At 42.7% G+C, this 22,596-nt stretch overlaps 1 protein-coding gene across 1 annotated transcript in view; it reads right to left on the bottom strand.

The window, feature by feature from the left end:
- Positions 1-22,596, bottom strand: part of LOC115572765 (contactin-associated protein-like 4) — a 115,901-nt gene that overhangs the window by 67,132 nt on the left and 26,173 nt on the right. Inside the window, 3 exon segments of the mRNA XM_030403200.1 lie at positions 893-1,040; positions 5,948-6,141; positions 17,059-17,169. Coding sequence (XP_030259060.1) covers positions 893-1,040; positions 5,948-6,141; positions 17,059-17,169 — 453 coding nt within the window.

Below are 22,596 nucleotides of genomic sequence, written 5' to 3' on the forward strand. Positions count from 1 at the left end.
AAAGTAAAAGAGAAAATACACTTTCTGGTATCCCTGCACATCCTATCCAATCAGGACAAAGAACTCCACCAAGAGGCGGAAGTGGAAAGCAGCATCCTGCGGTTCTGGTACTTTCAGGGGCAGTAGAGGAACAGGGAGAGTTATCATCTCTGGTGTCGGATTATACTGCTTAAAGGGCCAATCAATAAAAAACACTAGAAGGCAAAGAAGTTGTGCAAGCATGGTGACGTAGGAGACGCTTACAGCAGATTTAAAACAACATTTTGTCTTGATTCTGATGCATGAAGCCCTTATTCTGTCTTACTTTCTTAATTCTGCACACGTGAATTGACACAATATTTTTCATAACGTTTTTATAAGAGTATTAAAAATGCTGCTTGGCATTCGATCTCTTCCACTTCTTCCTTCCTGGCGGCTACATTCTTTTCAGTTCTCTTCAATATGCATCGTCTTTGCTCATTAACTACCTGCAGGTTGATTAAGGCCGACTTTTAAAGAAAAAGATGGTTGTTATAAATGGCCTGGACCCATTTCCTTCTTGCGAGTCTCTAATAACTGTTGCCTCTCACAACCAACCTTCTTATTACAATAATCCAACAGTTCCCCACTGAAGACTTTGCTTTTATTACTTCTCAATTCAATTTGAGTGCAATATTTTTTAAATCACGTCTCGTTCTGAAGATTAGATTTCTGCAGCAAACGTTCCTCTAGGTATGATTAGTCCAGTACTTTATTACTAGCAGCTTTACTTGTAAGCAGCAGGATAGGTGTGTAGTCTGTGTTGCTATGGTGACACAGGCCGCCCTGGAGACAGCCAGCATCTGTCCACTCCTATGAGAATCCCAGGAGAGCCCAGTCAGGGCGGGCGAAAGACAACAAAAAAAAGACTCACTGTAAGGACATCCGTAGGTCTCCAGCCGGAGCCCAATCCTCCCGCTGGGGTTCCAGTCCAGAGGAATGAGGCGGAGGAATCGAGCGACGGCTGGCTGCTGCAGCTTGTACTGAACCACGCTGTCTGCATTACTGTTACCTGGAAAAGACTGAAAACACACAAACACATGTACAGAGGATTTATGAAGTCAGGTTTCCATCAAAACACAGCGAGAATTTCAGAAAATACAGTGAATTCTGGCACCATCATGCAGTTTAGTTGTGTGCACACTCTATTCCTGCAGGGTCTTTTTCTTTTTGTTATAGTAGATATTTAAATCTATTCTCATATGATATTCTTCTGGATTAACAATGAACATGTTCTGCCAAAACGTGCCATTTAAAGATTGAATCGGTCACTCTGCCTCCGTCCTGACTCCGGGCTGCAAGCCTGATGGATCGCTCTTTTCATCTCTCGCCATCTCTCCCATCTGGCAATCTATCCTAATTACATCCCTCCCTTGAAGTTGACATGCAGGTTAACTGGCTCTCCCACAGCTGAATGAAAGCTTAGACACATAATTAACGTATTAATTCCTCTGTAATCATGAGAGAGTGGAGCTGGATGTGCTCGCATGATGGGGAGAGATGCTGGGTTGTGTTATAGTCTTGTAACAGTGCATAGATCTCCTTTATGGCAAACTTTTGCTGTTCTTACATCTAAAACAGACATTTATCAAATTGATTATGCACGCACTTGTATATAACAGAATCATATTTATCTTTAGAAACATGACCTGAGTCTCCTGTACTGCTAAATAGTGAGAAGGAAGTTAAATGTCTCTTGCGGTGTTCAGCTTCCTGTTTTCACACCTGTGTTCACTGAAATCCACACTGTTTAAATGTATTGTGAATCTGCACTCCAGGTGCTTTGACGAGTTTGGGTCGGATGGTGTCACGCAATGGAAGGCATCCGGTGACGATGGCAGGTGAGAGGTTCTCATTTTCCTCTCATTAATGTGCACCTCACGCCTTCTTTATTTCGAGGTTTGTTCAGTTTAGAAGCATTTAATCTTACACAGAACATTTGAAGAGTTAATGCAAGAGACAGAAATGTGAGAAAACATCCGTTTAGCTGGTCTTCGCGCTCTTGAGGCTCAGTAGTTAATATGTTGTGGTTTGTCCAGTGACTCTGCCGTCAGCGTTCTCTTCCCACAGACTGTAAAAGCTGAGCTGACCAACGCACAGGAGTTAAGAAGCAGTTTGAAATGTGTTCGGCATATGTAGAGCGTCAGATCAACCTGTTCTTAATCCACAGTGTTGAGATTAGCTGGATTCAGCTCTGCTCCCGATGAAAAGCTCCTCCTGTACCGCTGTAACAAACGTGGCTTTACCCCGGATAATTGTCCACGCTGGCAGTGAACTAAACCTGTGTTTTTCCATTTTTTCATTTGTATATTTGTTGCTTTGATTTTGGTGAAAAAAGGAGCATGAAAGTGAGAAACTCAGAAAAACATAATTTGAACTGGCTCACTGTGCTGACGGGATTCATCGCTGTGATTGCTTCCTACACAAACAAGATCAAAACGACTTTGTATTCCTGTGGCTGTGTACAAAAATAAAACCATGTACAATTACAACAGGAGACTTTAAACTGAAGAAAGTACATCTTTCTTACATTATGTCAGCCTGGAACCTTGTATTCCATTCATCATTTGATGATTTATGATAATGTAACACTGCCTCAGTACGTTTATATTATATTGGTTTTATATTGCTTGAATCAAACCATAGAAAACATAAAAAATCACCTTGTGTAGTGTTATTTCAGCCCTGAACCAGGAAGATGCTCAGAAACTCTGCATGTGATCTTGTGTCATGCTGTTGTTAGCGCTCTTACCGGCTGAATGAAAGTGTCCTTGATTAGGAATTGACACTAAATTAGCAACAAAATGGCAAAGAAAATCCACACAAACTTTCTTTTTTTTAAGGACTGATAGCCAGAGCAATGAGGCAGGGTATAAATAATGTGTCAGTCTTGTAGGAAACGTCTGATATTATGAATAATATGCGTTGCTGTCTTGCTGAGAGTTAAGCTATGTTAAGTATGAAGATACTGCCAACAGATGGCTAACTTAGCTCAGGATGAAGACGGGAATCAGTTCAGGAACAACATGTCACATCTCGACTGTTTGGAATAGTTCAGCACAAAACAGCAAACTGTTGTCTTTAGATTACAGATTACACAAACAGGGTCCAAATGTTGAACTTTCAAAAATGTCATTTCACGTTGTTGTTAGCTATTTAGCTAGTTGATCAAAATTGATTTGTTCTTTCTAGTTGAATGTTTGCTATGTTATGTTTATGTTCATGTTTATGTCATTGTACATTGTGTGCTAAGAAAAAAACAAAGGCAAATTCCTTATACATGTTCACATACTTGGCAAATAAAGCTGATTCTGACTCTGAATTTGACACTAATATAGCAACAAAATGAGGTAACTCCTTTAGTATTTCTGCAGGATTTACCGCTTGTATCAGTCAGTGCGTTTACATGCACAGCTTAGTCAGATTACAGCCATAGTTCTGCTGTGCTACTCAATCAGACAACTGCAATTGTCCGAGTATACATGCCGGTGAGAAAATCGGATTATTGTCCGGAGCATGTCATACCCCGGTACGACTAGGTGGCGCTGTACCCATTTCAACTAGTGTTAACGGCGCACCTCCGGCTGACCTCTTTACGTCACCAGCTGCCTCGGCATTCAAGAAAGATGGCGTACGAAGAGCGAGAGGAAGCTACATCCTTTGTACACTTCGTATATGGTGTACATGATAATTACACAGACTAGATGCACAATGGTGCTCTTTCTTGGGGTGATTTCGGAGGAAAGCCGCCGCCGCCGCCACCGCCGCCGCCGTCTACTTCTGGCTCACAGCCCCGGGGAAAAATCTTGCACCTGCGCGGAACGCAAAATCCGATCTGATCCGCTGGGACGTATACATGCAGGAGTAATGCGACTATCAATCGAATAATCTGGGTGCTTTAATTCGACTATGAGAAATCCAATCCGGACCGATTTTAGTCAGACTAAGGTGTATACATGCATCTTAGAAATCCGATCATAGTCTGACTAACACAGTTATTCGGTTTTCTTGAGTGTCATGTAAACGCACTGAGTCATACATGTCTGGATGTGAAGCTGCAGGCTCCAGGTGAGCCAGCTCTGTCGTCTTTGAAGTATTTTTTTTTTTTCTATCTATGTGTGCCAGACCCATACATGAAGCCACGGGCAAAAAGAAAAAACGGTGATGATTGCCAATGCTATGTTTGATAACGATGATCAAAATTTAAAGCCCATTTTGATTGATTATCCAACACTCCTTTTCTCTTCTTCCTCCTAAGTAAAACAAACAAAACTTTAGATTGAACGTGTGCGTTGAAGCGCTGCGGTTCAGCAAACAAACACACTGGAATTTTCCCTTTCGTGCTCCGGACTGCATCGCCTCGGCATCGGCCTCGGCCAGGAAAGTGACGCTGCGCTGCCTCTCTGTCCCGCTCCGTGTCCGTCAACAGCAGCCTAAGTGTTTTGGCAACAGGTCCGCACAGTCAGCAGAGCTCCTTCATTGGTTCATACATTATTAATGAGGAGTCAAAGGCTCCTGATGACTGTGATTATCTCGGCAGGATAGACTGATCCCTGCAGACCGGCGCTGCTAAACGCCAAATCCACAATAAATATGAGCGTGGTAGTGCAGGAAAATGAGGCGTAATGAACCTGAGTGGTGTTCATCTTCACATCTATTACCTGATACTGCACCTACAGTACAGTCCTGTTTGTGCACTTGTGTCTCAGTACTTTAGGTGGTACTGTCTCGACCTACCGCAGCCTCTTTTCTACTTGTTTCTAATGGTCTAATGGTTTTCTGTTTGGCTTTATCTTTATTGCAAGAATGACAAATGGAAGAGAGAATACATTCAAGTTAGAAGGATATTAAATTTAAGATTAAAATAATACTAGATTCTTGATCTGCACGTCATAACGGTTGAAGAAAAACAACACTTTGCTTGAAATGGTAAAATCTCATTTTTATTGTGTTCATTGTTCATTTCCTTGTGTTCTTTTGTTTTTATTACTGAAGTGAGATTGTGTTATCAGTGGTCGGCTCAGCCTGAGATTGCAATATCACACTGACCAATCAAAGTACCGTTTAGTTAAGAAGTTAAGTTATTCTGTGTCTACTATCTCTTGTTCATGATTGAGGGTAAACTGGAGCGTGACGTCAACGCTGTGGTAAAGAAGGAGCTGAGCAAAATGCAAAGGTTTTCATTTCTGAGTCAATCTACGTTCCAACTCTCACCTTTTGGGTAGTGAATGAAAATGTGGATACAAGCAGCTGTAATTAGTTTCCTCTGAAGGGTGTTTGGACTCAACCCTGGAGAAAGAGTAAGGAGCTCCGACATCTCGAGCCTGAAGTTAGTCGGCAGTTATAAAAGCGATGCAGACGTCTGATCAGAATCGTTCCTGGGCGCCGTCTTCCTTTAGAGGTTTTCCAAGCATGTCCAAATTGCAGGAGACCTCGGTGTAGACCCAGAACATGCTGGAGAGAGATGATACATCTTTCCTGGCTTGGGAACGCCTCGAGATCCTTTCAGAAGGAGCTGGCAAACTATTTTAATTAATTTGGCTTATTAGCTTAGCCTGTTTTCACCTCAGCCCCAGATTAGTGGCAGAAAACGGATGGATGGACTTGACTTCAAACACAGATGTATATATTTTGACATATATTCTACAGTTGTCTGTCACTCAAGCAGGTTTGTATTCTCCATGGAAAGACATTTTCTGCGAATATGTTTATTTGAAATTGTTCACGTTTTTGTTAAATGCATTAAATGCAGCACCTTCTCACTCTCATGGTTATTTCATCACATTTCTTCAGGGGAGTAACGCAGGTTTTGAACGCCAAGAGCTACTTCAGTATAGATTTATGATTTCACCGTATGCTGTTACTGTTCTTCTACTCATACTAGTTGTTTCAGTGTGTTTTGTTACTGTCCACCGCAGTATGCACTCACCCCTATACTGTCCTCCTGTCTGTACTGCTTCCAGTTGTGTCCCGTGTCGCTGAACATCAGCAGGTACGACGTCAGCCAATCGGAGCTGCCGTAGCGACCCTGAGTGGCGACGGCGGTGATCTTGGTCCGCTCGCCCAGGTCGACCTCCAGCCACTGGTACCTGTCTGAGGTGAGAGGAGACCAGCCTCCAGCTCCTGCAGGCGGAGAAAAGATTGATTTTTTTTTCATATTTCAGCCTACAAGGTAAAAGATGTAATAAGCTTTTGAGTCTCCAACGTGTGTGTGTGTGTGTACTCTGTGTGTGTACATGTGTGTGAGGAACGATTGCTTGACCTTTGAGTCTCACCAAACATCACATTTTGTTATTCGAGTCAAACACAGAACATTCCACTGAAACACATATCGCAGTGTAAAAACCCATTTTGGCGTCATGTGTTCTTCCTGTCGCGCTGGAACATACGACCGGTTTCAATCCGACACACTGCAGGAGTTTAAAAACACAGGAAATTGAATTTAAAAACGCCTAATGCACTCTGATTGCTACCGCATATAACACAGAACGTTCCCTTAATAGCCATTTTAGGCTCGGCACATGTTGGAGTCCATTTGTCTTCATGAATCAAAAAAAAGAGACTGTCGACATAATGAAAAGCTCAATTCCACCACAATTTTCCAATTTGCAAACCTGCAGCCTCCACAGCTTTTCATGCTGGTTAAACATTTGTCTTTGGATTGAGACAACAAAGTGCTGATTAGCAGGATTTCTGGATGACAGTGTGTTATTTTTTTTCCTCTCGCTTTCTCAGCACACAAATGCACCGTTGTGCATTACTTTAGCTGCTGTGTAATGTGGCTGAATATGTTATAAAGAAACACACAAATGGCGTTGATAGGAACAACACATGAGTCTGCAGAGTCAGTAATGAAGCTAGCAACTTTATGAGGCTGTATTTCAAATTGTTCAAAACTTAAAACGTGTTCAAAAGTACATTGCTAACATGGGAATGTCAACTTGGCATGACTTCATCCTTGTTCACCGTCCTATTTCAGTGCGTTTGTATATGAACATTTGCTGTGAAACATAAAGTCCAACTGGGTCTGATGGGAGTCTCATCTGATAATGACCAAAGTGCCGGTCAGATTTTGACTTGACGGTGCTGCTGGAGAAGAAGTCAAAGGATCAGCAAAGTCATCCTGAGGGTGAGGAGGACCATGAATGCATCATAGACCTGCATCAGACAGCGCTGCTCAGCCTTGCTTCCAATTTTGCACCGTGTTCACTCGCTGTACTGCAGCAAAGAGCGTTTTTATGTAGCGCTCCACTATAAAACGTATATATATATACAACTATTGACACCTTGAACTGCAAACAAGGTCAATAATGTGTTTTTCTATAATTAATTTTTGACCCATGGAGGTTTTTGTGGTGGTACAACTTTCTTTGAGCAGAGAGAAGTGATTTTAAAACAGTTTGACGTCATCACAATGTATAACTATGGTCCTAGAAAGAACCTGTGTGGGGAGCATCGGGGAGAAACTCCACTGAAGATATCCTGTGGACGCGGTAGCTAGAAATCCAAAATTCATGGCAATCACATCCAGTTGTTGATGAGATACTTCAGTCTGGACCACGTGGCCGTGCAAGGGCCGGATAACCGCGTGTACTTGCACTTTCCAAAACATAAACTGGACCATGGAAATGATGAGTTGGACATGAAATATAGGTTGACAGATGTAACCTTAGAATCTATAATCACATTGAAAGTTGTGAATCTAATCAGACTTTTATTCGTCTGGCCCCTGAAGAAGAGCGATTTTAGAAATCTGTGATTAAAACCACTGAAACGTCTTCTTCCTCGTGGCGAGATCCGAGGCATGGATCTACTTCGCCATCACTGACGAGGTGTTTTACTGGATTTAGATCATGAAACAACAATTTTCAGACCACAAATTACTGTGTCGCCTCTTATTACATTTCTATATCAAAACGTCATCAATAAGTGGTTGCGGTGCCAAGCATCGATCTGTTGCACAGAAAGCGACACCATCTGCATCCACTCCCAAATATAGTATCGCTAAAAGGCTGTGGCGTGATCTATTGATTAGCTGTACGGTGTGCTTGCAAGGCTGGAACCTTTGCTATATAGAATATCATCAATCGGAGGTTGTGGTGCCAAGCATTGATTAGTTTTACAGTAGCCCTGCAGGTTTGTATCATTTCCCGTATTACATATCACCAATGAGGAGCGGTGTTGTAACATATTGATCGGTTGTATTTGAGGTCAACAGGCGGAGGAAATACAAAAAGGGGGTTTGATGAAACATGCTGTTAATATTTTAATTAAAAGTGTAGCTTCTTTGATAGGCTGGAGGCGTTTCCTCCGTGTAGTATTGCCTAGTTGCACATTAAGCTAATGACAACGTGTCTCATCCCAAAAGACTTTCAATAAACGCTGTTATTGATTAGCTGAGTACAAGCACATTGCCATTAAATTTGTCCGTGTTTTCAGATACAGAGACGACTGCGACAAGAGAAAGAAGCGCGCACGCGTGTGTGTGTGTGTGTGTTTGTGTGTGTGTGTGTGTTTGTGTGTGTGTGTGTGTGCGCATGTTGGAAAGTGCTTTGTCAGGCCAAATCAACGCCTCAGAGCTCAAACGCCAGATGGACGATTCTGAAGGAGGAGGCTGCTGACCAGTGTCCCACTGAGCGCGTGCACACACACACACACAAATAAAGACAGCATGGCACAAACACGCACAACAATTAATAGAGAGGAAGAGCGAGAGGAGGCGATACCGCACACACACACACACACGGGGAGTCGGCGAGCTCTTGGAACGCATTAAAAGAACAAACAGAAAACAAACAGTGTAAATGTCAGTTGTTCTCACGATGCCGTTCTGTTGTATGCTCGTTGTTGAAGCAGCGGGAAGCATTTTGAAACAAAGCTACTCACAGACTTCATCCCGAGCCTCCAGAGGACAGTACTGAGCTGCTCAACTGTGGGGCGGCAGCTGAAGGCCAGTCGTAAAGACATTTTCAGCAGTCGGAAGAACGGCTAATGTCGTCTACGCTCAACAAACAAAGACCACCAGGAAACTTTCATCAGTTCTTCAACATAGACCGACTGGTAAACTGGTCAGCTTCCTCATCTCACGCTCAGTTTTATTCTACTTTCAGTGTTTGAACTTCCTCGCACGATGTTGCCAAACACTCCTGACCCGACGTGGGCGATCCACCAAAGGGTGAAGTGCCGACACTCACCCCGACTGAGTCACATTCAGCGGCAATCACTCAATGGCAGCCGGCCAAACATGCGTAGGCAAAAGGCAGAAGTGCAGCCCTGAAGTTCTCCTCAGCCTTGAGATTCTGTCTGACAGAACTGATGATGAGCCACATCTTTGTTGAAGCCCGACATCTTACTGAATGTGAAGACAGAAAACAGCTCTTAACTGTGATACAAACACAGGATGGCTGCCACAAGATAGTTACTTCATAACCTTTCAGCGATCTTGCAAGAGTCACAAGTTTTTCTCCATTGTAGCACGACTAGGAAAGAATCTGCTTCAGTCGCCCTGAAGCCGCCATCGATCGGAGCCTCCGTTCCAGCAGCCTGAGGGGTGTCAGGCTTTGTTCGTACTTCACAGCTGTTTCCATACAGTCTACAATCTGAGGCCTGTGTACAAAGACGCTCCACACACGTACACTAGAAAAACAAGATGGTGATCTGACGCGGAAAAAGAAGAGCTCCCGTGTTTTGTTGTGTTTGGCTGAACAACAAGAGCAAGTTTAAAAAAGAATCTTGCGTGAGACGCTTCATGAGAAACTGACGATGGACGGAGAACATGTACAGTTGGCGTGCTTTTGATGTGAAGGATGAAAAACACAACGTGGCTCAACAATTGGTTGTTCACTGACGCAAAGCTTGCAAAGCTGCACCAAATAAAATACCAACTGTAACAGAACTGCCACGAGTTCAGGTCCAAGTCATGTGTGTCTTCTTTGTAAGCTACCCAATTACAGCTAAATGCCAAGAAAAGCTAATAAAGTTACATTTACTGGTACCGTAAGGTCAGATTTTTATTACACATCTACAGTAATCGTTCTTGAGATCAATATTATGTTTGGTATTTTGATTATAACACAACATCTTTCCGACCCTGGGTTTGAGGAGTGCAACTTGTAAAAAAAAATGAACATTTTCTATATTCGCTTATTTTGTTCTGACTGAGAAATGCCTCTGAAAAACCTGCAGTGAAAATAAATCAGTGTCGGCTTGGTAACTGGTGGAGGCTGATCTTTAAAGAGCTAAAGGCCACGGCTAATAAGCAGTCGACTAACAGACGTGTCCAGTGACAGAAGAACAGAAAAGAGCAGACACCCTGACCTTTACTCATGAGGATTAGACAGGGGGAGAAAAGAGAAAGAGATTAAAGGGAAACGACTAAGAGACCGAGAGGCGTTACAAAGATCTGCTGTGTCCACCCTGTCAGATATAATTGAAACAGCGGCGAACTGATGGCTGATGGTCTGAACACTTCCTGTCACGGCTGTCACGTTAAATCAAAGAGATCTCCGCGGTTTCCCTCCAGACGGTGTCCGTCAAAGAACTGACTCGGACCGTCCAACTGCACTTAACGGTACCGTCACGCATGTTGACCAGTGTTGGAACGTACGTGTGACTTAAATGCCAGTCAGGAGTATGACATCACTGCTCTGCCAGCCAATTAGAATGCCAAACAACCAAATCGCCAGAATACATTTTTAGCTCTGTAAGCTGCTACTTCCAGCGGTCCAGTTATCGCTCTTGTTTCTTGTGGTCTGGTTAGGTTAGGCACAGAAACCACTTGGTTAGGGTTAAGAAGACGCCATGGTTTGGCTTAAAATACCCGTTTGGTAACCAGATAAACATCTGTAAATGTCCCCAGGTCTCCTTAAAAAACACCTGGTTTAGTTGCCACAAAAACAGCTCGTGATGGTCGGCCGTCCCGTTAAAAAAGACGGCATTGGTCGCCGCAAATACGCATGGAAATCTCTCCACGGAGTCCAAATGTTGGCAGCCATGTTGATTCCTCCCCCTATCCTCACCTGTCCACTAGACGCCCGTCAAGAGTTTCTTTGCCCGTCGCCTGCACACCTGTTCCTCGTTACCTCAATGAACCACACCAGTGTTACCTCGTTAAGTCTCCATACATACCAGGCTCTTGTGCTCTCTCTCCTGTCTTGCCAACATTGCTGCGTTGTCATCATATGTTCTCTTTCCTCCTATTTGTATTACACAATCCTGCCTGCTGCCTGTCTCTGACCAGCGTCCGGCTTCTGTTCTGTCAGACTTTGTTTGCCTCTTTCGTCCCGTCATCTTCCAACCTCACACCCGCTGACCACTTCAAGTAAAATCCCTTTAATTGAAACCAGCCCCGTCAGTGTGTCTGCGTTTGAGTCCTCTTCTGCTTTGTCTGTACCTTTCGACAGTGACAGCTGTAGGCTGCACAGAGGCTCGTACACACCTGCTCAAAAATGTAATTACAGCTACAGCAGACAGCAGCTACAGAAGAACCACGTAGAGCGCAACAACAACAACATACGATGTGCCAGCTTGACATTCTTGTGTTCTACCAACACATTTCTGATGCCAGCGGACAGTATTGATAGCATCGTTAAAATAAACCTTAAAGACTTCATGTTGATAAAGGAAGACACAACTCTTAAATTAGCCAACCTAACCCAGGAATTCCACTGGTTACATGTACGTTACGGAGCGGCTCTGCTGCGGCTTTGCTCCGTTGTCAGTTCCCACGATAATTACATAAGTTATATGATCTATTTATAAATACACCAACAAACAGACACAAGGTTAGTATTCCCAACCGAAGGATTGGAAGAGGTGCTTGGATTTTCCTCTTTTTTGAGGATTTTTGAAGAGTGTTTTATTATGAAAATTAACTGTATGTTTTGGTGTTTGACTTCCTGTCTGCTCTGTACTGATTTGATGCACTGTTCTCCTGCATCTGGCAGAAATAGAGGCCTGGCAGATCTGCTACTTAAGGGTACGAACTGACTGAGCTGCAACGGAGTAGATACGTAACGCGGCGGAGCCAGTGGAAGTAAACACGTAAGTCTAGAGTGAGAACTATCTGCTCTGCTGGCTTGGCAGGTGGAATTTGGGGATAAAACTTCTTTACACGTAATTTCCTGTGAACTGAAATGATTTGGAAATTATGGAGCAGTAAAACTGGACATCAACCATTTATTTTTGCCTGTTTTTCCTTAAAAGTCCCATCAAATAATTGTCCGTAGCATGATAATGTGCTGTAGGGTATACTTCAAACGTATCTTTATAGATATTAGGACAAATCTGTCGGACAAAACAAAAACCTCAGGTGCGTCTAGCAGGTTCAGCGCTCCTGTCATACTTGATACTTCCTCTTTCAGCACTCTGACACATGACACCAGCCCAATTTGTTCTCCCTCTTGTTATCAGAGCAGCACAGCTAGTGTACGTAACAACAGGTGAGGACGAGAGCCTTGTCGGGCTGCACAGCTCTCCTTCTGCTTCACCGCTGAAGGGAAACCAAGCTTGACGCGAGTCCGCTGTGGACGGCAGCTCCACTGTAAGGAACAGATGGACGGATAAGTAAAAGAAAGGACTGTCGGATCATTAATAATGCACCGATATTCCACCTGACAGGTACAGAGGATGGACAGGAACATACAAAGGGAGAGACGGAGGGGGAAAAATGAGGGAGAAGCTCTGCCTCTCTGTCCTTTTCCATTCCTGCATGACTCTTCATTTTTCGGACGGATAGAAAGTCTCGGCAACACGTCTCCACTCGATTTTCAAGTGCAACACTGGAACTTTACAGTAACATACGCACACAATACTCGATTACTCGGCAGTCTATACACACACAACCAGAGCGGCTTCCAATTAAAGTTTAATTCCTCTATTAAATCTCACTCATTTAGAAAGCGATTACTGTGGCACAATACTTCCCGTTTTAAAAAAAAAAAAAGAAGTCCATTCCAGCCTAATTGCAGCGGCGCCACCGATAATTGTCAGTGTTGCCCGAGAAAAAAAAGGAAACGCTTAAACATTGACGACAGCCCATTAACACTCAGAGCTGGTTAATTAGTTCTTTAACGATGAAAATGTGACTGCGAATAGAGCGGAAATCCAAAAGATGACAGTTTTAGAGGCAGATGGAAAAGGGGAAGAAATATAAAAGTGAAGACAGGAAATCATAATGAAGAACAGGACAGGCTGAGGACCAACACAACGCTGCGAGCCCAAAATAGTGAGTCATTCATCCGGCAGGTTCTCGGTGAAGGAGACATTCATCTCCAATCAGCTGCCTGTCAAAGCTTTTCAGCCAATTCTAAAGTTGGTGTGCATGCACAAAATGTTACGCATCGCCTTTTTTTGAAAAAGTAACCGTCCTACATAAAAATGAATATGTATCTCTGTGAGTGCTTTCGGCCAGACGTGAACACATTTATCACTCCTGAGCTGCGTGTGATAGAACAATGTGGCAAGAAAAAAACAAAGAATATATTTTAGCCGAAGCCTTCACCTGTTTAGCACGTCAAAGGCCCGTAAGAGACTGAATGGATCCCGGTGACAGATGGAGAGGACATCAACTCCACTTTATGTAACGCAAGAAGAAGTCAGAGTGAGTCTGCATCCAAAAGAATATAGAGGATGCGGAGGTAGGCGGCTGACTTTGAGTTTGACGGTAGAAAATGGTGCAATAAGTAACTACTCGATTATTTTTTCGGCACTGAAAAAAATAATGTTTTGTCTGTATGTGAGTGATTAAAGTGATAGTTCGGGTCTTTTAATGTGGGGCTGTATGAGGAACTTATCCCTGCTGAAAGCAACGGCACAGGAAGTCGTTCATTCCCGGTGCATTCAGACTTTATAACGCCCACTCCACAACGCACAAATAATGTTTATATAATAATTATATAATAAATAATACAGCAAGATTATCTCATCGCACACATACCACAGTAATTTTATTCAACAGCCATTTTTTATTTTATTTAACAGTAAGCATGTTATTGTACACATGGCCTTTTATTGATTTTTTTTCATATTATATATAGCGCTTTTTCTATATTGGCCCTTGTATTTTGATTGTACTTGAATGTACCCTCTGCTCTGATAACTTTATTAACCCCTGAAGGAAAATTAGTTCATCCATCCATCCATCACCAGCAGTAAAACACATTTAAGGCACTGGAAAGAAAATACATCTGTTTATGTGTACGCCGAATTTTTAACATTTTTGGCGCTTTACTAACAAAGTTTAGTAAAATCTACTTTCATCTTGATCTTACTTTGAAACTATCCATAGTATTATGTATGAGGTTCTTTATACAATCTTTGATCAGTCTTGGTTTTATAAAGAAACCTCTACCTCGAAATAAATGATTACATTTTGATGATAGTCCCTTGCTGTGGGAGAAAAAACTAGGCTGACGAAGCCCACGTTAATAAAATACCATGCGGTGGTGCTCCGTGGCTTTTGATAATCTGTTCATTTAGTGAGTAAATGAACTGAAAGCAAAGCTGCTCCTCTGAGAACAACGAGGGGAGGCAGAGAGTTAGCGGCGGCGGCGGCAGCAGCAGGAGATGGAAATGAGACGGAGACGTTCATTTATTCATCGATTTCCTCTGCAAACAGCTGGAATCGTGTCAGCTTTGCACACTTAATCCAGCTGGGGAAGGAAAATGTGACACAAGCAGTCCTCCCTAATCTACCAACAACTGAAGTGAGACTTCAACAGTGCAGTAGCAAAGGGATGCATTAGTCATTTCATTTACACTCCCACTCCTAATACCTGCACTTTCTCATACTGACATGATTATTATTAATGAGAGGAAGTCTGAATCTTTGCACGGGCAGTTTGAGGCATGTTGGAAAAATATGCTGGCATAGATGTATTGTGGTTTTAAAGGGTAAAGCCGCCTTATGATGGTGGTGATAATGATATGACTATAGAGACTCATTATGTTGATATTTAAAGCAGCAATAATTGATTTTTCTTGGGGGCAGTGCAGCAACCTTTTAACATTGCAATTATTGCATTATATGGTGAGCCAGCAAACCGGAAGCATTTAGCAGCAAAAACCGAAAGTCTCGACCGTTAAACTGCAGGTTGAGCAGCGTTCTGCAGGCTTCTTCTTTTTTTAGTTTCCCAGGTGCTGAAATCAATCAGATGGAGATTAGACCCATCTCACACTCCCAGCCGATTCTGAGCTTTGATGTTGAGATAAAGCGGTGAAGCACGTTCCCTGCAGAGAGCTCCACAACAAACCGCGATCTTCATTTTGTCAAAGCCTCGCATCAGCATCCAGCTAAGGACTCCCTACAGGGCTTTGTGTTGGATAAACAAACTTCATTCACAGTTATCCGTCTGGCAACCCAAGCGGCATCTATAGAGAATAAAGACGAATGAAAGCAGCTATTGCTTGTTTTTTTTTTCTTTCGGTTTGACGTGTCTCCTATAAATTATGATCCCCTCTCTCTCCGAACTAGTCACTGGTGAGTTGTCTATTAGTCCAGTAAAACTTTTCTGTTTTGAAAGGTTTTGTGCTTTGTGTCCTGAGCCCAAACACAGTCTCTTTAGTGCTGAAATGAACTGCTGCAGTAACAGATGGCTGCACCTCTCCTGACAAAGAAACATTTGATCAAGACAGAAGGATGCGAGAGGTACTACAGATACATTTTAATCTACATTTAGTCCCTTCTATAATTCTCCGATGCAGCGGTGAGAAACCCTGTCAGTCTGCTTTTTCCAGACTGGAGATTGTTTCACACAAGACGGAAAGTTATCAGCATTCAAAATATCTTTTAAAGGCAAAAAGCAGGGCTAAAGATTTTTTATTAAAAACTGACAAGTTTCAGGGCATCGGGTTGGGACTCGTTTCGTACCGTATAATTGCAACATCTCTAGCTCAATTTCAGCCACAGTCCTCCTGCCAAAAAATGCCCTAACAAGCAGAGTGTGGATTTCCTCCAGGCAGTGATGCACGAGTTGGAGTTATATGCACTGCCACTGCAGATTATCCACATATCAGGCGAGCTGAGTCATAAAAAATAACATTCTGATTAATAGCAAATGCACTCAACGGAGTGCAGGTTAAATAATACATCGTTGTTGAATAAAATATTAACTGCATTACCTGCAGAGATTTCCCAGGAGCAGAGATGAAGGATCGGATCAGTCAGGATTTAATGTTAAATAATGTTCTGTGTTCTTCTACACACCCAATATGTCACAAATAAAAGTTTCTTTAAAATAAAGCAGCGTGATGAATCCTGAGCTCCATCAGAGCTGGTTAATTCTGTTCACTCTGGAGAGTTTCCTCTGTCCTGTCAAGCTTATAACTACAGCTTTTAGTTTTGCTAAAACTAAAAGCTGTTTGGCACAATTATTTACTGCATTGACCTTTATTGCATAACAGCTCCTCTAATCATTGAGGTAAATCATTAAAGATGACACTCATACCACAATAAAACACACAGTCAAGAAATCTCCTGGAAATTTTCTGCAAGTTGACATCATTTAAAAGGAAATATAGCCTTTAGAGACGGAGATGACGTGAAATGTCCATGGGATTGTGAAAATGATTCATTTGGGTGGGCGGTAGGTGGATAAGTTATGCGTAATTCAGATGATGTCAGTGATTGGCGCATCACTACCAACAGGTTTGTCTGGGGGCAAATTGAAGCCGCAACTGCAACCCCAACCATCGACTCGAGAGAGAGAAGTCAATAAAAAAAGGTTTTTGTAAAGTTGTGATTCACCACAACCACGGGAGGTCCTTGAGAGTACAGTCATACATGTGGGCGACAATTATTAGTCTGATGGAAACAGTAGAATGCGAGATACAAACACCTACAAAAACAAATGCCTGATCCCCTCAAGGCCATGGTGGACATAATGAAATGGACAACAAGAGAAAACAAAACTTTTTCCTTGCAGCACATTTTACAGTCAGCGAATAAGAGTCACACAATTGTTATCGAGTAAAATCCTGTCCCACTCATTCAACACAACATCCTCCGGTCTTTAATTCACAGCAGCACAAACGATTTCTCACCGTCTCTCCTGTTGAGTTTGGCGAAGCCCGGCGCGTGACTGCTGGACAGATGGGAGGAGCTCCTGAAGGACGACGGCGGCAGATTGGACACCAGCGCGCTGTCACACACCTCTGTCAACCAATCACAAAGCAGAAAAAAAGCACAGAGTTTAGGACACTTAAGATCCACTTTTTAAAATTACAAATCAAGGTGCGTGTTCGCTAAAAAAGTTTGGTTTGCAAAGATTTTTTGTTCAAGCAAACAAGATGGAATTACATTTCCTCTAATATATGTTCATTTTTGGTCACATGGTGCTATAATGGAACTTTATCATATACTTGAACACTGTATAGCAGCTGATCTTTATGAGACGCCAGAAATGTTAATCTGTATGTCAATCAAAGGAAATTTCCATAACATTATTATTAACTTTCAGGTGACCTAGTTTTGTCAGTATCATATCAAAGTACTGAGGATCCTTAAGTATAACTTACATTTGCAATTGAATTATTACAGCCGAAAAATTTAGAAATTATGAATTCTGTTGCATGAAATAAAACCCAGTAGTGTTTAAACTTTCCAGGAAAGCAGAAGTTTTGCAAGTAGGACCTTTGCACCTGACATCCATTCATCTTTCTAGAGACTACAGATATTGGAGATGATTGAACAGAAACACTTGTCCTGAGCGATGCAGCACTTAGAGGTTCAGAAAAGCAGAATACCAGAAGTAGCGGGCAGGAGCTTCACATTGTTTTAGCCTGATAAACACCAGCTGAAGAGGAGTGGAGTTTTACCATTGATGGAAGTGGAAACCAGGCCTTTGACATTAAACTATGGTCCTTCAGGGAGGAGAAAGTACTTCACAACAGCAGGTTGCAACAGGAACATGTCCTCACTTAAAATAAGTTAAATAGTTTCATGGTTAAATATAAAAGTAGCTGGAAAGAGGCGTCCAAACTCTTGTCCAGAGTGGCAAACACAGCTGAGGGCAGAGATCAGTTAAAAAAGCCACACCGGAGATTTTACCATTTCTGACACAGCTGGAGACAGATTGTTCTTCATATTTTTAGCCTTGGTGGAAAATGTGTTTAATACTTAAAAACAGCAGGATGAGAGCTCACTGATGCTGAGAGGTGGGAGGCTTTTATCTCAAAAATCTCACCAACAAAGAAATACAGAGTTGCCTTCAACTTGACCATCCATCCGCCGCAGATAATGAAATCCACAGAGATAGAAATGCCTCTAAATCAAAGCCAAACCACCAAAATTAGAGTTATGAAGTATTCACATGAGAGAAGGTTCATCATCATTCCTATTGAGTCTGTGAACATTAAAACACAAGTGTCGAAATGGAGTCTAATCACGGAGAAGCAGGTCTAATGTTCCCCAGGTGGAAACTGGTCTTTTAGCTGTAATGACACCATTTTAGATGAATGAACAGTGTAATAATGTCCACTTGGATGAGCGAATGGTGTAATTCTGCCCGAGATGGATAAATGAAAGCTGTAATCGTGTCCTGTTGTGGAGATGAATGGCGTCCCGACTGGCTCATTACAGGCTGGCTGCTGATGGAGACGGATCAGCGTCGGAGGAAGCAAAATGTTTCACTCTTTTAATGGTTTGTGGATGATCGCCTGCAATAAAAAACGTCATATGCAGTGCATGATGTGCAGTAATTAGCAATTGGTTTATCTCTCCAAAGAACCTATCGTCTGTCACTATGCTGCAGCAGCCCCGACCTTCACTTCATTTTGCATCTGAACACAAAGTAGAACGACGGAAAAGTCAAAAAAATAATTGAAAATCAAGTTTTGTCCAAGACATACTCCAAACAAAAAGGGGGCAGCATATCACCAGTGCCACCACTAACTTCTGCTGTCACTGCAGTTAGCCTGTTAGCTCAATTAAGCGTGCATCTAGCGGTCAGGACTAGGAGCTAGGTGCACCAGGGGATTGTTGGTTACACTGATAGCACTGGAGCTTCAGACAGGACAGGCTGGGGCTAGCGGGTTAGCATGCTAACATCATTAACACGATACATGTTCTCGACTAAAACTCTTACGTATTGCACCTTTTTAATGTAGCTAGGCTAGTGAGTATCTTGAAGCTCCCTCTAGTGGTACGTGGAGGAATCCCAGTAACTTAAAACCATATAATTCTATAAAAATACGACAGATTTACTTCAATTAAAAAACTTAAATCAAGTCTGATTTAACAGAAGTTCAGTCTTTCCTGTTATAGGTTCGTCTCAGCCTGCTGAGTAGCTAACCCACGTCACACAGGCAGACGTCGTCCATCCTTCAAGAAGCGTAGGCGCGACTTTATTCTATAATGAGGCGCTGACGTTGTGCACACTCTGTCGTCTATCATTTAGAGAAACAGTCTACCAAACTGTAGAAATGCAGCCTGTAGTGCAATTGCATCCCACTCACACACACTCACAGATTTGTGACCATCAGCTCAGTAAATATTCATGGCTTTTCCTCTGCCGCTCCGCACTGTAAGCTACAACAGCCGAACTCACGCTGCCTCCATCTGAAGCCTCCCTGTTAATGGATGTTGTTCTCCACCTCTGAGACAAGAGCCAATTACTATGATTCACGCCGCGGTCCGATCCCGGCCCACTACTCTGACAACGAGGCTTTCGCTTTGATTACTCTGTCAACATCGGTGTACTTCATCTGAACAGCACAAGGTCTTCATCTGCCTCGCGTTATCCACCACCGCCTGGTGATCTCGCTGCTTTTAAAAAGGGAGTTTTGCATTTAAACAGACACGGATTTCACAACAGTGTCGGCTTATTTATCTTGAGTTGATGGATTCTTTTGCATGAAGTGAAGAGGACAACACGTGTCAAGCAGCCTTTTTTTTAGAAACCAGTTGCATTTCAAGTGTGATTGCTTCTGAAAAATAAGACTACACCTCCCAAAAGGCAAATCTTCGACCTGTAAAGAGGAGAAATATGTTTTAGGTGATGCTGAATCCTGCAGCATTCATTTGAAGCATTAATAATAGCCAACGGTCAAATTCTAAGTCCTGTGTTCGCTCTGCTTTTGTCTCTTGTCTCTGATATTTCCATCATTACAAATCAAAGTTTTGAAAAACAAAGCATCAGTTTAATAATGTGATAAGTACATGTGGGGAAACATTGTGATGCAGCTGACAATAACCACTTCATTGTCTAAATGGAATCACAAGCACCAGGATGTAATCAATACAGTGAATAGTCAGCTCGACAAACAATCCCTCCAATAGCCTCCAACTTACGGCTTCACGTCCAAGGTCAAAAGGAAAGGTGTAGATGGTTCTTCTAAGCTATACTGTCTTCTCCTCTAAACAACAAAACCATTTTCCGTCAAAGGAAATCTTATATATGTATTTGAGACACTCTAGGGTCTTCTAACCTTTAGGACAAGAGAGTCTGAACCTTCTCTGATGTCCAAGGTTTCACAGATGGTTTTGCAGTGATTCAGCCTCAAACACGCCAGCAGTTTTCAACAACATTCAGGTTCAGGGACGATCATGGTCACACAAATATAATGGTTAAGGTGCATACTACAGGACCTTTGTTTCATGTCACACACCTCATCTCTTGTTCCTGTCCACCGCTATACTTTCCCATCTAATGAATTTATGTTTGACCAGTGATCAAGTGTTTTCTTGACCACGTGATCTACCAAATCCAGCAGAGGTAACTACTGGTTTCTAGAGCCGGCAGCTTCAGGCGTGGTTTAGGCGAGACAACCAGCGAGAGGCAACTGTTTGTTTGCAAGACGCGAGTTGCTATTGCATCACCTCCATCAGAACCGGAGAGTATATTCTAGTGAAAGTCGAGCAACTGAAGGCTTTTCTTGATCGAAAGGAGATTTTCGCTCTTCGCTCAACCGGCTTCAGCAAGAGTTTGATTTACCAACTGTTGATCTAATCGGCTGTACTTGGACTGAAAAGGACAGATGGTACGTGGCGCAGCAGGTTTGGCTTTGATTAGCTTTATTTGTTAAAAAAAAAAAAAAAAGAACACTTCACAGTCAAGCTAATTCAGCAAAGTATAATGAATCTGCCTGCACACTTGAGAAGAGTGGCTAACAACACCTGATGCTGCATTTTCAGCAAGTGACCAAAAAGACATCAGTACCACGAAAAGCTCAGCTCCTTTGACCGTTAAAGTCGGTTCTAATTACATAACTGTATTCAAAAACAGCAACATCATTCAATTAGAATTCCCAACTTTACTATTTATATAATTTAGTCTGGTTGTGAAATGATTCACTAACATTAAAGCGAAACTCTCGCCAAAAAGCAACCGAGGCTTTATTTGGGATTGAATATGAGTCAAACCTTCGTGTGAAAGCATAATTACAACGAAAGAGGCACTTTTAAGATTTACCGTAGTTTCAGTTTTGGGCACGTTAATTTTGAACGGGAGTGCATGGGGCAAGACATGCTAGCATCAAAATTGCTAATGGTGAATCGCTCCTCAAGTGTGCCTGTCAGGTCGCACTCGGGGATCGACACTTTTTGCCCTGCCACGACGGCGACGCGCAGGAGAGCAGCAGCTAACGTGAGTAGTTCAAAACCCTTCTTTTTCATAAACTCTGTGTACACAAACAATGTTCTCAATGCTCGTGTTCATGAGTAGAGACCCTGGTGATGCTACGAGCAAAGTTTCATGTTGTGTCGAGCCTTCTTAGTGTTCTAAAAATAGCAATTTTTGATGCTAGCATGTCTTGCCCCATGCACTCACGTTCAAAATTAACGTGCCCAAAACCGAAACTACGGTAAACCTCAAAAGTGCCTCTTTCGTCGTAATTATGCTTTCACATGAAGGTTTGACTCATATTCAATCCCAAATAAAGCCTCGGTTGCTTTTTGGCGAGAGTTTCGCTTTAAATGTTGCAGACGGTGGTTTTTGAAAGGTGACACTGTGGCTCTGATACTGAGTGAGTCTGGAGTCAGTTTGTTCAGGCGTCTTGATGTACAGTCACGTTACACTTCAGAGCCAATCTTAAATAATTCTTTTGTTAGTGACCGAGTGGTTTCGAGCCTCATACATATTTAACACCGCTGCTTTAAATGCGGTCCGGCTACTCAACAATCATCTGAAGGCCTCCAGCTCTGTGGTCGTCAGAAGCTCCTCCTGATAGTCTTTATCCCCGCAGGCCTTGGGGCCCGACAGACACTTGTTACTGTGGGTGGTCGGGGAGCCCTCAGCGTGAAACGCAGGTGAATTACAGTCGTCTGAAGAGGTGAAATGAGAGGGACGGCTCTCCAGAAGCGAGTGCTGTAATCCCCGAGGAGATAATGTGTGGTGAGAGCACATCCTCGCTGAGGTAACACTCAACGCGGAGCGAGAGAGAGAGCAGAGGAGTTTAAAAACACCCGGCCGCTTTTTCCTCTGCAGAGCTTTGGCATTTAAGAGTGGACGTCCCTGACAGTGTGACCAGTGGAGCACAAACACAGACAGCTCAGAGGAAAACGGAGCTAAATGTTGAATACCTGCTGGACTCTGCAGCCACCGAACCTCGACACTGACCCCGGCTGTGTAGAACAGAGAGCTT

Source organism: Sparus aurata, chromosome 21, assembly GCF_900880675.1.
Source record: "Sparus aurata chromosome 21, fSpaAur1.1, whole genome shotgun sequence".
Classification (NCBI taxonomy): domain Eukaryota; kingdom Metazoa; phylum Chordata; class Actinopteri; order Spariformes; family Sparidae; genus Sparus; species Sparus aurata.